A 17,045-nucleotide genomic window follows, 5' to 3' on the forward strand; every position below is an offset into this window, starting at 1 on the left:
TCAATAGATGTGAAGACTGCAGAGCATTAATCTTTTGCTTCAATCCACCTCTTTCCCTCTCCTTTAGAAAATACAGTGGTATATCTGAAATCTTTTTTCCTCTTTCCCTTATTGCACTGTTTCTCTGCTGGCCTTGTGCCCTCCAGATCAGTAATTACAGTGGGCTATGTTTGGATAAACTTAACCTGAATTTTCCAGGTATGCACTCTCAATTTGTCATCCCGCTCTCATGCTTTTAGACTTCTTTTATAGTCTAGGATTTGCAAGATACCTTTTTTTTTTTTTTTTTAATGTAATGGCCAAAGAAATTACTATTAGAGCAAAGTTTTGAAATAATTAAAATAAAGACTTAAAACTCTGAAATCATACACACGTCAGGTTACTTCAGGTAATACAGAGTACTGCTCAGCCTCTGAATGCTGTTGTGTGATGCCCTTTGTGGCTCTGAAGTGAACTTTTTAAAGTCTGAGAAAATAACCCCAAACAATGAGGTCATCATGTAGAGATAACCCTGATGACGTCAGCAGGGTCATCTTAACCTGGGTTTAACAAGGTTTTAATAGATTAGATAGAATAGATAGATAGTTTGTACTCAGACTAAGTAGGGGGAGTTTGAAAGAGCTGGGCATTTTCCAGAGAGGGTCTATAAAAGGAAATTTATATATTATGAAACTAAAATCATAAAATACAAACTAATCATTAGAGATTTTGACATTATCACCTCCATTCATTACATAAAGCAAACCAAACAGAGCCATTTGATTCAAATGCAGAACAGCCTCTTAAAGGTGGGTTTAAACTCTCTCTCGCCTTTAAAGCGATGCAGTTGACCAGTGGAAAAGTGACTTTGGGTGGACCAGCCCTTCACAGTGCACCGCACGACACGCAGCACACAAAGAGTCAGTGTGGAACCAGCGGCACCGCGACGTCAGAGTCTGCGGCGCGGAGCGGAGCCGGTCGGGGCCGGCAGCAACGTCACTCCCTGACGGCGGCATCAGAGCAGCTCCGGCGGCCATCCGAGCAGCAGCGAGTCGCTCCGGAACTCGGCGGAGGAACACGACGCTGGACAGCACAGCGGCTGTCTGCTTTGGGACCGGCTGGACGGCGACTTTCCGCCTCTGCTGCTCAGGTAAACCTCGAAGTCACTTCACGTGGAAACGCTTTTGCTCGTTTGAAGGTGAGTTTTCTGTTTGTTTTTTTTGTTTTTAGCCAACGAGCTCCAGTGAGCAGAATACAATGACCAGCAGGCTCCCCGCACTGGAGCCATAAACTGTGTGTTGCTATGACACTGCCGGGCAACATCCCACCTGCTGCTGCTGCTGCTGCCGCCACTGTGTGTGCATTTCTTACTCCTCTCAGCCAAAACAAATAGAAATACATGGGAAACAAAGCGCTCCTTCACGAAGGCTAAGTCAGCCATTCATTTCCGTCTGGATTCAGCTGTGCAGCGTGTTTTCGTGTTTTCTCCTGCCACCTGTTCTCACAAGACCTGAATCGACAATTTGTTAACGCCACAGTTAATTTGCTTGCAAATGTAGCCGTTTACTGCAGCCTTTACTTTGATAATCGCCCCAACACATACATCACTGGCTCTCTACTTGCTCCACATTGCTCCATGCCATGCCTGCTGGCTGTATTCAGCAGCTTTGGCAGACAGCAGAAAGGTCGTTGTCTGTTTTGAGTGTTTTTCCAGTCCAGTGCTCATGTCTGTGGCTCTGGGTGACAACACTGTCCATTTCCACTGAAACGCAGTGAACGCATCCCTGTCTGTCTGTTTATTTTCATAGTGCCTAAGCAATACCCAGGACCACAAGGCTCGAGCAAACACAAGATGGTGATTACCAGCGTGGCATCCCTCAGAAGGACATCGCCGGCCATGGACACGGGGAGCAGATGTTTGCAGTGAAGGTGCCTAGTGCATACAGTAGTTTCCCCTTGTGTGGCTCAGACGGCTGCCGTGGTTAGCCGCCGGTGCATGCCAACGCCGGGCCCGTGATACAAAGAAATTCCATTCTCCCTCGTCTCCTGCGTGGTGTGACAGAGAGGAGGAAATCTCCACACCATGCTGTCGTGAGGCCAGGAAAGGAGGGAGAATTATGAGTCAGAAAGGAGAAGAAAAGAAAACTGTCACTCCTCAAATCCGCCTATAAGCTCGGTAGACAGCTCACACACTTATTTTAAGAGCAACACCAGATCTCTTTTCAGCTGGCATCTCGAACTGTAGGACTATGTAGAGGCCTCGCTTCTTTTACTTTCCATAAATTATTACTGAAACCTCTTTTTTTTTTTCTCTTCCTGTTAATTGTTATGCCTGTATAAATTCCAGGGATTAGAGTTAACGTTTGGAGGGAGAGCAAAGTGCAGCGAGGTGCATTCAGGGGCGAGCTGCTTATTGTATTTTAGTTTACACACCTCCTTATCTCAGCTGTCAAGAGGGAGGATTCTTTTTCTACAGTAGCTCACCCAGAGCGATAGAGATAGTGGTGGGAAAGGAGGGGTGGGAGGAGTGAGAAGAACAGAGGATGACTGTGAGGGAGTGAGCGTGCTTAACCCAGCCACTGAGTGACTCTTGTATCCAAGGACGAAGGTAGCAACGCATCCAAACGCCACTCTTCGCCCACGGACTGCTGTGAAGAAATGAGGCGGACACATAGGCACTCAGCAGCGCTCGTATAGACTCAACAACCTGCCGGCCCTTCCTCAAAGGGCCCCTGGGGTTTGACTCGCCTGTCTGGAGTGCCAGGGCTGATGAAAGAGCAGATCATGACTAGAGCAAACTACACAGAACGATACGAAAGACTCATTTAGCGTGAATGGGAGTTGCTTTTTTTCCTCCAAACAAAAACAAAAGTGTGTTTCTCTTCTTTCATCAGTGTTACCGCACCTAAACTGGCCCACGTTTGTGTATGTTTTTGGCAGAGGAGCAGTCTGGAGAGGAGGTAGTAACAGGTGCTGTGTGCCAAGGTGGATTTAGAGGTGTGGAGGAGAGCTGAAGATCATGGGCAAATCAAACAGCAAGCTCAAGCCAGAGGTGGTGGAGGAGCTGACAAGGAAAACCTACTGTGAGTATCGTCAGGTCTTTATTCTTTCTGCTTGTCTTCAGAGAGCCCCGGCACAAACTCTGTTCAGCTAGCCTGTATGAGAATAAAGGGACATTCTGGTTAAAGGTAAAAGACCACTCAGTATGTGATGGGGAGACACAACTTTTCAAATCATATGTCCACCCCCTGTGTCCCATACAGGCTGTACAGTATATAGCCCTGCCTGCTGCCATGTATTGGGATCAAGCATCAGTTTCTGGATATCGACAGAAAAGCGCTACCACAAAACGTCAGCTGGGAATAAGGCCCCCTTTTGATTTAAATTTGCATTTAAATGCCGTGTAGCAAATTGTGATTGGTGAAGGTCTGGCAAAAGTTGTAATCAGCATCTTAGAATCACGCTGAAGGGACTTATGAGTAATGAGATGCTGAGTTTGTATCAGCTATCAAGCTGGGGGTTTTCGAGATGAGGATGTGGTTTTATATGCAGAACATGCACCTCCTGTATATTTTTCTATGCATAAAGAGAAACAGATGTAGAATCTAACTTAATTAACACTGTGCTGTACATGCCACAATTATAAATGGTGTTCACGCTAAGAGACAGTGGGAATCACCCAAGTCAAGAGCGGGAGTGAGTCTGCAACATTGCACTCACACGGATTTGTGTTGTTCCTGTCGACTTATCAGGACATTGCAAACTGACAGTGTTCGCTTTTCTCACCTTAATAGCACTAATTTATTCATTGATGATCTCCTGCTGAACAAAAAAAAACAATCTGCCACAGTTTTGGATCAAATTTATAATTATCACAGCACTGCCTTTATACAGACTATATTAATCGTCTGTGTGTTAGTTTTGGAGAATTATTATTATTATTATTATTATTTGAACAGTGCAGTGCAGGTGTGGGTGGGAGTTGACGTCCATTGGCTGCTTAATGACAGTGTTATTTGTGTGGTAGGTCTCTCCGCAGCAGATTTAAGGAAGGCTGTTGTGGCAGGAAATTGCTGTGGAGGAAGATTGGGCTTCGTGCTGGGCTGCTTGCTGCTGTCCCTTACTCTCTCTCTCTCTCTCTCTCTCTCTCTCTCTCTCTCTCTTACCCTTTCGCCCTGTCTCTCTCGCTTTATCCCCTAATTGCCCTCTTTGAGCAGGGAATGGAATAGTATAATTAGGATCTTATCTGGTTAGCATCGCTGAGAGGGGCACCAAGCTTTCTCTCCCAGCGTGATCATTCTCCCTTGTTCTGTTGTTGCCTGACTGGAGAGTCTATCATTTCTGCTGCATTTCTGCTCCTTCATCCTGTTGCCTCTTTGTCTTGCTCTCCCATTAGAAGCTTTCTCTGCCATTTCATCCAACACTCTCCTTTGGTTCTTGACAGATTGGGGACTTAGGAAGTTTCTCTGTACCTTTTTTTTCAGTGGTAGAAGAAATAGGGTGCTTCTATGCCCCAGCAAGTTAGGCCCTGTGTGCTGACAGGCAACCAGCAAGGCCAGAAATATAGAAATATAGTCTTTTTAGGTCAAAAGGATATCTTTAAATGAGTGTCTTCTATTTTGTTGTAGGTTTGAAGATGCAAGCCTCTTGATAAGAAAAGTATTACACCTTATATTTTAAATAAAACGCTCTATAGACAACAACAGTATTAAGCTGTGTAAAGGCTCTGGCTAGCCAGTGGTTTTCCTGTTCTCAGTGAAACTGTGGAAAAATGGCTCCAGCCTCACCTGTACTTTAAGAGAGCTTAATTCGACCCAGAAATGCTTTTTCCAAACGACTGTACTGGCAACACATAGAAAGACCCGCAGTCCTATTATAATGTCTGCAGGATGTAGGCTTGGCCCATGTAATGGCCTGATGATTTTGTACGTTGTCGAAGCCATGAAAAGGCTCACGGTGACAGAGTGCAAGCTGTATGTGTTCTAGCGGACCCTGCAGGGCCAAACGGCTGAGTGGGCCCTGCACTCTGCTGCAGTGGGCTGATCACATTATTGCCCATTGCCTCAGACTGAGTTATGCAATACATTTCGTCATTAAATGGTATTCATGGTAAATTGCCTCAATTTTTGACTACATTGACTTTTGAGGCCAATTTAATGGTAGCTTGACTTGGCTGATAGTTGTGAGATTGACCCCGGCATTTATTGCCCACGAAAGGGTCACATGATTGGTTTCTTGGTGAAAGGCTGAGCAGAACAAATTGATGCTGAGATGTATGCAGGCGAAGGCTATCTGACCTGGCCTTCTTATTGATAGCTTCTGTATGATTCTGCTCCAACGCTGCAGTAGTCACATTATGGTTTACAAAGAATCTTTTTTACCCTCCTCACCAACATATTTTTATTATCTGACCAGTCTCCTGCAAATCTAGTGTCTTTAACAGGGAATGTCTAGGCTTGAAACTCGCTGTTAACTTTTTCCCCCCCTGGTTGCATAGCTTTGTAGCAACCATGAGTATGAATTGCTGAAGATTAAACATTACAGTGGAAGACATTATCGATTAACTAACTAGCCATCCATTTGTTGTATTTGTCAGGCTCTTGCTTTGCCCAAGCCCTACAGATGTGGTAGTAGACTAACAGCGGCATAAATTCAGAAAATCTCTCTCTAAGGACCGCTTGGTTAAACTAATGCTATTGATTTCCAGCCCTTGTTTTCATTAGCAGCCCCAGGGGCAGAGAGGCCAAGAATTGCTTTGGTTACTTGGGAGAAAGTAAAGGGACAAGTGAAAGCCATGAGGGATTGGTTGATTGGATACTGGCAGATAATGCTGTTTGTGTGGGCATGATAACACATCCTACCTCCTAAACTGTTAGCATTTTTAAATCTCTGTTCACTCAGCCTCAGTTGTCGTTTTGGGGCTCCCTGGGGCTTACTCCCACTTGTTCTCTGTACTGGCCAGGAGAAATTATTAGTCCCCTCCTCGGATAGCATGCTACAATCAATGAAATCTGCATCAGCTAGACGTGGCTGTTTTCCCAATAACTTCTTGTCGGCACTGTTGAATATTTCTGGTGAAGTCAGAAGAGCTGTGTTGGAAGGGATTGGGCCACGATGATTAACGATGCTACAGCTTGGCTCCTCTGTTGTGTCTAACAGCACACTGCTTCTTTTCTAGGACAACCAAGGTTTTTTCTCTAAGCTAATGTCACTCTTTATTTCTTTTACAGTCACAGAGAAAGAGGTGCAGCAGTGGTAAGTGTGTGCATTCATTTTTAATGAGCATGTTTCCATTCCTGATGTGAGGCTGGTTGTTTATTAGCAAATTGTGTATTCACTTGCAAAGTAAATCTTTTCTTGACTCACATGCAAAACCCACTTTGATATATTTTGTCCAGGATTTGGTTTCTTGAGTCCATGAATAGCGTATTTACAATTTGTTTAGTAGTTGATTTGAAGCCATCTCCCTCACTTTACCCTGAAGACAAATGAGTTCTGAAAATAGAATGACTTTGAAGCCTTACTGAGACTGAATGACTTTGAAGGCTGATAACACTGATACAAACATTTCCATGATGCATTCCTCAACAATCTTTTTGCTCTATTTGCAAAAGGGATGTGTGATAACAGAAGAATGGCTGGGCCATAAGGTTGTTCCACTTTGAGGCGCTTAATGACTACGTGGCCACCGAGTCTTCACAAAGCTGCCCATTAGTAATCCTTCCCGTCAGATTCTGTACCTATTAGTCACTGTGACCCGCGCCGGCATCATCTTAAAGCGGTGTAGCCTTTGCATGATCCCAGGCTTTGCTCACAGTGTTGTAACATGTACTCACATATATCAAAATGAAACGTATTCATGAAACAGAAGGAACCTCAGGTGAGGATAAGTCACAGACCTGTGGTGAGAGTGATCGTTACTGTGTGAATGTCTGAATGTTTTCCTGAAGGTGCAATTTAACAGCCGCTTGCACACAGATAAGAAACAATGCATCTTTATTTACAGAGATGATTCAAGCGTGAGTGTAGTCATCGCTTTTGTTTGCTGCATGATGCTTTTGGGCTATTCTTTGTTTGGAAATGACAAACAAAGAATAGTGTATATCAGAAGAGGGGGCACAGTAATAAAGTGATCGCTCTTCCATGTTCACCCTTCAGTTCCCCTGCTGTGGTTTTGCATTTCACGACCTAATTCTGCATGCATGAAAAGAGCTTTGCCTTGAGAGCTAGTCGCTGTTCATGTCCCCTGTTAGGGGGTTTATGGGGGAAAGGAGCCAGGGCACATTCACAGCAGCAGCAGCAGCAGGAGCGGCAGCATTAGATATCACTGGGCATTGGCAGGTCTACAGCCTCTGAGCTGGCCTGTCTCTGGGGCTGCCTGAGTGGACTGGGGCAGAATCCTCCCCCCCTCCTCCTCCCCCCTTAAACATCTACCCCCCCGGCTGTGCAGCCAGCTAGTTCACCATCACCCTGACTGTCTTTCACAGGAAAGTTTACATGAGTCCTCACTTGAAGATCAGCAGCAATCAACATGGCTGAGTGTGAGGGATGAGAGGGAATTTTACCAGGGGAAATGCCAGATGGCGTGTAATTAGAGCACAGGCACAGACACAGAAGAATTAGCAGGGTTAGATAAATGCCTGTGTTGTGCATTAAATTTGTTCCCCTTTCTAATCCTCCTCTAAGGGCACATCATTAGTATGCTCGAGGCTCACCTGAAATCAATAACAAAATGCCATAGCGCAGTGATGTTCCTGCCAGCGAGGCAGGAGCAAGAGAAACATCCTGCACAACTCCTTAGCAAGCCACCATGGTTGGTGCCAAGGAGAAGGAGCCAGTGCCAGTAATAAATACTTTATCTTCATGCTGGCTCCTTAGTGTGGTCTGATGCACAATGTCACGTCTGCTATGTCCCTGCAAGTACAGTGTGCGGTCGTATTATTACACTACTTCAAGTACAGTCTGGCTGTGTATGTGTCTTAGCACCAGTCACCCAGTCAGATTTCTTGTACATGATGTCTTCCTGGCAAATGGAGGTGATTCTGATTATGACTGTGATGACTGTGACACTAGCAAACATGTTTACACTAGTACAGTGCCTTTGCAGTACACCAATATACTGCTCATGTAACTCCACTGGTAGTGTGTTAAACGTGGTAGTCAGCCTTACATGTGCATTACTTTATGCCTAGTGAAGCTAATTAATGAGTCTATCGACTGGCTGAAGACAGAAAATAGCAATTCAGTGTCAGTAAGTCTTTGGTTAATCAAAACTTAAAGTGCATGTTGAAGAATTAGACTGAAGCCCCAGCCAATACTGATACTTAAAATAAAGAGTTTAAAAAATCCCATAATTAAATGTCGGCATGATATATAAAACTAAATATTTTACAGCCTAAAAATATACTGGACACAAACACAACACTTACACTAACAGTTCATTTTAAACAGCAAAACAGGAAGAACAGTTACCATCAACAACTACAGTGCAAACAATAGAAGAATTCAACAAAAACACACTGAAGATTTAAAAAGTAAATAATATAAATATGAAGCCTTGAAAGCGTAATAAGACATGCTGAACTTTCATAAACATTATATGATGAATATCTAAAATTAAGTCTGTTTTAATACTTTAATACGGCCTTTTGCCAATAGCTCATTAAAGGGGAACTGCACCAATTTTACACATCACAGTCTACTTACGGGTCTTTGGGAATACTGCTGCATGTGTGAAAAATGTTGTGTAAAGCCTTTGGTGCCTCCAGAGGGAGCTGTGTTAAGTCTGATAAGTGTCATTAGAGGCTAAACACTACAAGTTTGAAAATTAAAAAATCCGGAGGTGGTGAGTTAGTTAGAAGTGAGCTAAGCAGACTTCTGTAGCCTGCTTCTCATCTCGGCTTTAGGCTAGCAGCTCAAGGCTACATCAGACACTACTGGCAATTTTTGCATTGTGGGTAATCTAGGCACCAGGTTTTGACAGGGAAGAGGAATATGCGTAATAAAAAGGACTGCATCTTTTTACTTTTTTAAAACTGTCAATCATGAGTCTGTTCAGTTCATTTCCACATGCAGTAAGTCACAGAAAAGACACTTCAGGCACTATCAAGGGGAAAAAGTTATATTAGAGGAGTCCACCAGTGATTTAGTATTGCATTTCCATAAAGTTGAGTGACTCATTAAATCAGTTTGTAGCGCAGGCTTTCCATTAAAAATGTCAAGACTCAAGCCAGGACAAGATCCCAGCATCAGAGTTATTTTTTCAGACTTCAGAAAGCCCCTCCAGAGCTAGCGAAGACATTATCCCACAGGTAAACTGAACCTAATGTGTAAAATCAGTGGAGGGCCCTTTTAAAAGCTTTTATGTAGTTCAGGCAGAATAGTTTAAAATGCAGACCTGTTTCAACCTCATGGGATCTTAATCGGCACATAATTTGGCCTGTGATGTTAATTCATTTCCACGTCAATCATTCTTCCTCCTGTCATTGCGATGCAGGATACAGCAAATACAGTTGCTTTTGTAACCATTATATATGTCAGCAAGTGGAACTCCACTCAAAAACTGTCATTTCTGCCCTGCAATTTCTTGTTACTTATTGTCAAACATGTACGCTGACACAGATATATCTGTGATAAGCAGATATATCAGTCCTGGAATACTGACTCAATTTTATTTTGACATGTAATCTCTCTATTTAGCAGATAGAAGTCATTTGGGATGTTAAGATTTGATGACAGCTTTTTGTTCACCAAGGCTGCTCCTGTGGCTCAAGCAATAGGTGTCTGTACCAATAGTTTATAGATACACTGTCCCTACTGCATGCACTATATTGTTTGTACCAAAAGATGCACATGCTGTACAGCATGTTACACTATCATGCATCCTTTTATATTGGCTGCCGAATATGATATTCTATAGTCACACATTAAAAATGAAAGGATCCAGGTGAAATGGGTCACCTTTGGATTATGATATGCATTATGCGTTCTGCACTTTGAATACCAATTAGGTTGTATTCTACATTCTGCATTATGGTGAGCCCAGCTTTCATTTCCCCCGCATATCTCCAGATAATTCAAATGTGAGAATTAAGTGGTTCTGCTCTCTTCTCGCTTCTCCTCTTGCTGAACTTTTTCCCAGCTGCTCCTGAAAGCGTGTCTCCATCTCTTTGGCTATATGGAGCTTGCTTCATTATCTCCAAGGCAGATTAAAAGTAAAGAGTTTAAGAGGAGCGAGGAGCCAGAGTGCAAGTGGAAAAGATCTGTCTGGACTTCATTCTTCGTCAGAGCACGCTCTCGCTCGCTCTTCCCCCTCTCTCTCTCTCTCCGGCCGTAATTACAGCCCAGCCTTATTTTGAACGGCCTTAACTGAATCACAGATGAACATGCAGTGCTCCCCAGTGCGAACTGCATCATTTTTGGTGTTGATCAAGAGCGGAAGCTTTTTGCAGTGCTTTTTAGAACCAGAGTGTTGTTATTTCCCTGCCGTTGCCTCCTTCCCCTACTTGTCATCCAGCATGTATTTTTGTAAAGGCTGACACTCTCTTCCTTGCTCTCTGACCTGTTACAGTGTAGTTACACTCATTGTTCATTTTTGAAGACATTCAAGGAAATGGTCTACCTTTGAGTGACTGCACTCTAAATTGCTTATGAAATGCTTCTATATTTAGGCTAATGGAGACATTAAGTTGCTCACTAGATATGTCATTTCCAGGGGCAAGAGGAAGCTCTCAGACATATCTATCAGTCATGCATATTATCAAAAGAGGACTTGAGAGTAATTTGATTAGAGTTAACCACTCCAGGCTTGCTATTGTACTAAGGCGATCATCTTATCTGTGAATGAGACAAATAGCTTTGCACTTTACCTTTCTGATCCAGCACTCCCTTTCAGACTGAATCAGTAATGCCTGCTGGAGAAGTGAGGAAGTGACTTCAGTCGTTCATCACTGTTACAGTCTTTTGTTGTTAGAGTCCTTGTACATTGTAAAAGCTATTTATCTCTGAATAATCTCTATCTGTGCTTCGTTTTTCCAGGTACAAAGGCTTCATTAAAGATTGTCCAAGTGGGCAGCTGGACGCTGTGGGCTTTCAGAAGATATACAAGCAGTTCTTTCCTTTTGGAGATCCCACAAAGTTTGCCTCCTTTGTCTTCAACGTATTTGATGAAAATAAGGTTTGTGATTAAATTCATACGTTTCATTGTCCCATCACAAGGTGGAGAAAAGATTCAACTGCATTTTGTTAGTTGAATTTGACAAAGAAATAGTTTGACAGTGGCTGTTTTTGTGGGGCTGCTGTTAGATAACAAAGTGAAGTTAAAAGCAACAGTGTTGGAGGACAGAGCCAATCTAAAGGTCTTTCTTTCAGCCAGAGGTTGCCGAGATTAAAAAGGGCAACATGGTATAGAAATCCCACTCATTTCGCTGCTGTTTTTATTCCAGAGCCTGCAGGCTATCAGGTTTGTACACAGAAAAAGGTTAGTTATTTTAAAGCCCTTTTGAATAACAGCTGTTTTGGAGGCCAAAGTATAATCAAAATATGAAGTACAAGGACATATTGTAAATTCCATCTGTGGTTTTATGTTGTGTTGTTGTCCTTTGTTTGTTCTTATAACTGTTGGGTTAGTAGAACCAGAATCCTGCTATATTCTGTATGTATTCGAGGATGTTGACAACAAAGCACTACACACACCTTTTGAAATCATTCTTGGCCTGAACACTGTCAGACAGTGTTTCAGCAGATTCTGTCCTCTAAAAATGCGTGAACAGAGAACTGGCGATGAGTCATGGCATCAGTAGTAATACATAATTGCAACTCTTGCTTTTGTGTCAGACATCAGTATTTAAGAGTGGGTGCCAATTTTTTCTTTTTCTTTTTCTGGTCTGGTCTTTTTATTTGAAATCTACTCTCTGTTATGTCGGTGCATCCTCTAAAGGTTTGAGGATATGATGATAAAGCATGTTTTAACAAGGCCAAATTGTTATAAGCTATACGCTTTGTCAGAAGTAATCCACCTCATTGCAGCTGCACAAGATTATTCAAATTGTGTTTAGGAAGACAAACTGGAGATGAACAGCTCCTGGGATGTCGGTGAGCCCCTGGAGGTTTATTGACTTCAGTTAAGAGGCTTTGTGTCAGGAAGATCAGACAACCTCTCCGTCTGATGTTTATCTGTGACCTTCATTAGAGTTAGGCACCCCATAGTTAGAGAATGCATTGATCTTAACAGTTTTTATGACTTATGTAATCAGCAATGCATGACTTCAGCATTGTCTGGCTGGTCAGATGTCTGGAAGAGATAAAGCAAACTGACCCAGAGGCCACGGCGAACGCTCGTCTTTTCCTCCCCAGCTGTGGATGAACTCATAGCGCTCACAGGTAGGCAGCTGTTGTAGCCGGATGTTGGGTGATGCAGCACGACCCTTTTATTATCTGGTGAGAATATGAATTGACCAAAGCCTGATGGCTCTGCTAGAAGGACTTGGATTTACATGCATTGTGTGTTGTCCACAAACTGTTGTTTGCTCTTAGACTGTGAGTGGCGTTTCTTTCAGGCGGCACCTCAGTTCGATCCGAGTGCAGTTGCTTGAGGCTGGAGGTCATAACTTGATGAGTTGGTCTGACTTAACGGCATTTGAGCCACTTTCATTTTATACTTGATGATTATCCATGTCAGCAGGCCTTTCTCTCTGCTGCAAAGTGTGGCCTCACAGAGGACCGCTGAAGGCCGCAATTTTGGGAGGGTAATTGGAAATTGTGAGCTTCTGTGGTAAGATTCAGTGCACGGGGATTCTAACAAAGCGAGGAGGAAATAAGTGTCAGAGTGGAATATTTTCTACCTTGTCTGACAGAATTATCTCTCGTGCACATTCGTGGTATAGAATTGGTGGAAAAATGTGAGACATCTTCGTGCCAAATACACAGTGGTTGTTTGTATGCTGTAACTTTTAGACTATGAGCCAGTCGCATCCATCTTACTAATGACCAGAGGTGACATATTTCTGCCTCAGGAGAGAGCCAGGTGCAGGGCAAAAATAGCAGCTGACTTGGAGCAAATGTCTGGCCCCGTTTTCAGCAGAATACAGCAAGGACATCATGAAACAACAGCAAGGAGCTCATGAAAGTACAGCTACTGCAAGTGTGAAGTAACTTGTCTTTGGGCCACCCCCCCCAAATTCTCCCCCTCTCTCTGTCTCTCTTTTGTCACTCTGTAGGATGGACGCATCGAGTTCTCGGAGTTCATCCAGGCCTTGTCTGTGACTTCCCGGGGGACTCTAGATGAGAAGTTGAGATGTAAGAAGATGCATCCTCCTTCCCATGTTTTTTTTTTTTTTTACATTTAAATGACAGGATTTCAGATTCACTGCCATGAATTGCATATGAAAGAGGACCAGCAGGTTCCTAGAGAACAGCAAATAGCAGATTGTTAGCAAGATACAGCAGGCTCCTGCAACTTGGGGGTCATGACCGCTTCTGAACAAGGCTTTAGACGGGAAACAGAGTGTGATCATAAATTATATCCAGAATTACTACTGTTGCCTTTTGAACCGGGAAGCAGCCATGAAAGGCAGCTGTCAGTCTGCACTCACCTACAGATTTAAGTTTGTTTGAACATCTTTCTCCACACAGGGGCTTTTAAATTATATGACCTTGATAATGACGGCTACATCACCCGAGATGAGATGCTGAACATCGTAGATGCCATATATCAGATGGTGGTGAGTTTTACCAAACGGTAGATACATACATCTGAATTATTTGAATTGATTTCACAATGTAATGATGGAATATCTTAGGGGAACACCGTGGAGCTGCCAGAAGAGGAAAACACACCAGAAAAGCGAGTGGACCGTATTTTTGCAATGATGGACAAGGTTAGTATTTTGATATCCAAAGACTAAAGTGATAAAGACGGTGATCATGCACTAGTTGCTGTACCATTTGTTGGTACTTTCTACGGTTTAACTTTGCCTGACACTGATACAAGTGCAGTAATAATGATTGGTTCACCCTTAAGAGGGTAGAATCTGCCTTTGTTGCCACCCTGGGGGCTTTGACATGGACACTGATAAGTTTAGAGCTGTTAGTTGTAGCCATCACAGCGTCACTAACACCGCCTGCAGTCTATAAACATCATATATAGTCTTTCCACCACTAGACCTCGGTGTTAATACTCGCTCCCTCAGCCCCAAGAATCCACTCGGCTTCAGTGAAAGATGAGACGCAGCCTGCATGGGTGTGTTTGTCCGCCCACTGCTGCCAAGATCAGCCCGTTGGACTAGCTGTGCAGCGCAGCAGCACTTAGTGATTTGTATTGGCAGAGAGTGGCCAGCATCCAAGTGCACTGAACCAAAGATCAGTCCAACAGCACAGAACACGAGTAGCATGATTCAGCTCAAGAGCCTCTTTTGCCCCCTGCTGGAAACTCCATGTTAAAGCGTCAAAGGGCCTCAGTTTCATTTTGTCTCATGTTTCTCCTCCAGAATGCAGATGGGAAGCTGACTCTGCAGGAGTTCCAGGAGGGGTCAAAGGCAGACCCTTCTATTGTTCAGGCGCTGTCGCTCTATGATGGACTTGTGTAGGAATGTGAGGTGAGTAATGAGCTAGTACCTGCATACTTCTCTGCTCGGGTGATTTGCAGGTCATGGTGATGCCTCGGCTCTGAGATAATACTGAATTACACAGCCTTAGTTCATCAGAGCAAAGAAAAAAAAAAGAAAAAAAAAAAGGAAATTCAGTCTTTGGGCTGAAACCAAAGTGAAGAAGCCACTCTCTGCTCTCGGTTTGTTCTTATGAATTATTCAAATGGCCCACTTGTTTGCTGGCAATCAAATAGTCTTGCAGTGCTGAGTGAAGAGCGAGACAGCCCTCTCCTCTCGCTGCCTAATGTAATGCACCGGGCGCTGCCAATTGTTGCCGACATCCTGCTCAGTGTTTTGTCAACTGTGAAGTGAGCCTGTGAAGACATCTTGTAGTAATGCAGTAGCCCTGTTTGGTGATTGTCCCGCATGCTCCGAACGCACACCCACATTTCATGACACCGCTCACTGTCGTCTATTCACTGGTGATCATTCTCACAACTTCTCAGATGGATCCAAATCAGCATCCTCCTGCGCGTTACAGGCCGATCCAGCACCATCACACCTGTAAAGAGAGGAAGCCACATTTAACTCGTACACCCCGAAGTGGACTGCAAACCTTTGTCGCACGGCTGCACGGCATCTGTGTCAAGTCGCTGTTCGTCTACATTTTCTATTAAGGATTGTAAACAAGTATATCCTCAGATGTGATGGAGAATTCAAACATGTCAGCAAAAACCCTCAGCCATTTATCCGTGCTTCTACAGCTATGTGGCACCGCGTACACACTCGAGTGTTGTTGACTGTGTACGAACATTTCCGCAAGCGCAGTGTTGTGATTTTCCCCATGGACAGCCCAAGGAACTGAAATCCGTCTGAGACATCAGTGTGCGTCTTGTTTACATACTGTTAAACCAGGGGATGCACGTGAGGCAGTCAGAGGAACTGTGCCGCTGCCTCATGACCACGTGGAGAGACTCTAAAGCCGGGAGAACCTGGAAAAATGTGTTACTTGGTGATAACGTGAACACTAACTTAAAGTTACAAAGCAGCATAGTGTATATTGTATAATGTAAATATAATGGTAATTTATTTTCTGCTTTGCTGCATTTATGGGAATTTTACTCCTAAGTATGGAATGAAGTTTTATTTTTTATCAAAGGTATTGTAATGTATTGCACTGTATTTTTCATTATTATTGTGGGATTGTTTTCTTTTCTCACATTCTGAAGTTTCCGTTTCCTGAGAGAGAACGGGGTTTTTATTTGAAGAGGGGCGTCGGAGGAGTGGGGACTTTTCTATGGATCGTTTTACTACGTTTGCAGTCTGTGCTTCCTATTGTGTTTTCACCTCCCCGTCAGCACGAGCATAGCGTCTGCACTGTTGCACAGCCACATCCTGAACTCACATGACCAAGCAACATAGTGAAGTCTCACAACCTACATCTGAATTGAGGCTCGTTATGTCTTTTGAGAGCATCGTACTCCACCCTCAGCACACACAAAGCCCCGGTCATTGAGAGGCACAAACAGACATCAATTCTGGTTGTAAAGCTTTTGCGAGCTCCGTGGTTGCAATTGTCCACTTTGTATTTGTCCTGTGCGAGGCCAGAGCATGTGATGATGCCTTTTTTTCATTCTTGGACTATTTTAATTATAGCATTAAGATGTTTTGTTAGCTTCACTGATTTTCTGCCTTATGCAAATGATAATTTACTAAATGATAAATGTCATTTACCTGCTGATTAACAGTATAAGAGCACAGAATAAAATGCATTTATGTGGCTAACTTTTCTATTGCTGTATTATTAGTCTTCTTAATTGAAGAAAAAATGTTATCATTATGCTATCATTAGCATAATTATCCCTAATGAATCAGCACTCAAGACAACAACCCAACACTTCATTTGCATCGTCTTCAAAATTTAAAAAATTGCAGTCAGAGCTACTTCACTGTAATGGAATGATGTCACATTGAGTGTGTGCTTACATCTTGCATGTCAACTCACTCGGCGGTGTAAGCCTTTACTGTACGCCTGTATAACAAACAACAAACTGCATAAAACTGTGAAGTCTTGGGGAGTGAGATAATGAGGCTCGGTGGCTCTTGTGTAGAAGCTGCTGAGTCTGTCTGTCTCACTGGGCCTGCTCAGACCTGCTCTCTGTTTTCCTGTCATCAAGGACAGATGCAAGTGAAATCAGGAGGAGGAGGTCGGGGGGGCCCGGAGCTCTGACCGGAGACTGCTCTGTCCTTCGGGTACATCTTTGATAGAAGTTCCAAACATAGCATCTGTGACTAAGTGCAGCAAGAGACAAGTGGATTTGGTCTTGTATTATAATATTCCAGGCTCCTACCACTCACTTTGGAAGAAAACACTGAATTATATAATTTATAAGATCTGGGCTGGCTTCCTCCTTGAGGTCTGATCTCCTTACACAAGACATGCCATAACTAGATAAAGTGCATAAGAATAATATTTAATAA

At 43.4% G+C, this 17,045-nt stretch overlaps 1 protein-coding gene across 1 annotated transcript; it reads left to right on the top strand.

Annotated features, from left to right (window-relative positions):
• Positions 1-1,023: 1,023 nt before the first annotated feature.
• On the top strand, positions 1,024-16,355 carry LOC139203605 (neuronal calcium sensor 1). The gene is made up of 10 exons (XM_070833423.1): positions 1,024-1,129; positions 1,788-1,908; positions 2,920-3,062; positions 6,210-6,234; positions 11,017-11,155; positions 13,197-13,275; positions 13,612-13,700; positions 13,779-13,856; positions 14,466-14,573; positions 15,071-16,355. The coding sequence occupies exons 3-9, from the start codon at positions 2,999-3,001 to the stop codon at positions 14,562-14,564; spliced, it is 573 nt and encodes a 190-aa protein (XP_070689524.1). The 5' UTR covers positions 1,024-1,129; positions 1,788-1,908; positions 2,920-2,998; the 3' UTR covers positions 14,565-14,573; positions 15,071-16,355.
• Positions 16,356-17,045: the final 690 nt, after the last annotated feature.

This window comes from Pempheris klunzingeri, chromosome 7 (genome assembly GCF_042242105.1).
Source record: "Pempheris klunzingeri isolate RE-2024b chromosome 7, fPemKlu1.hap1, whole genome shotgun sequence".
Classification (NCBI taxonomy): Eukaryota; Metazoa; Chordata; class Actinopteri; order Acropomatiformes; family Pempheridae; genus Pempheris; species Pempheris klunzingeri.

Coding starts and splice junctions, on each gene's coding strand:
- LOC139203605 (XM_070833423.1), top strand. CDS start 2,999: ATGGGCAAATCAAACAGCAAGCTCAAGCCAGAGGTGGTGGAGGAGCTG. Junction 13,276..13,611: donor TCTAGATGAGAAGTTGAGAT/GTAAGAAGATGC, acceptor TTCTCCACACAG/GGGCTTTTAAATTATATGAC. Junction 13,857..14,465: donor TTTTTGCAATGATGGACAAG/GTTAGTATTTTG, acceptor TTTCTCCTCCAG/AATGCAGATGGGAAGCTGAC.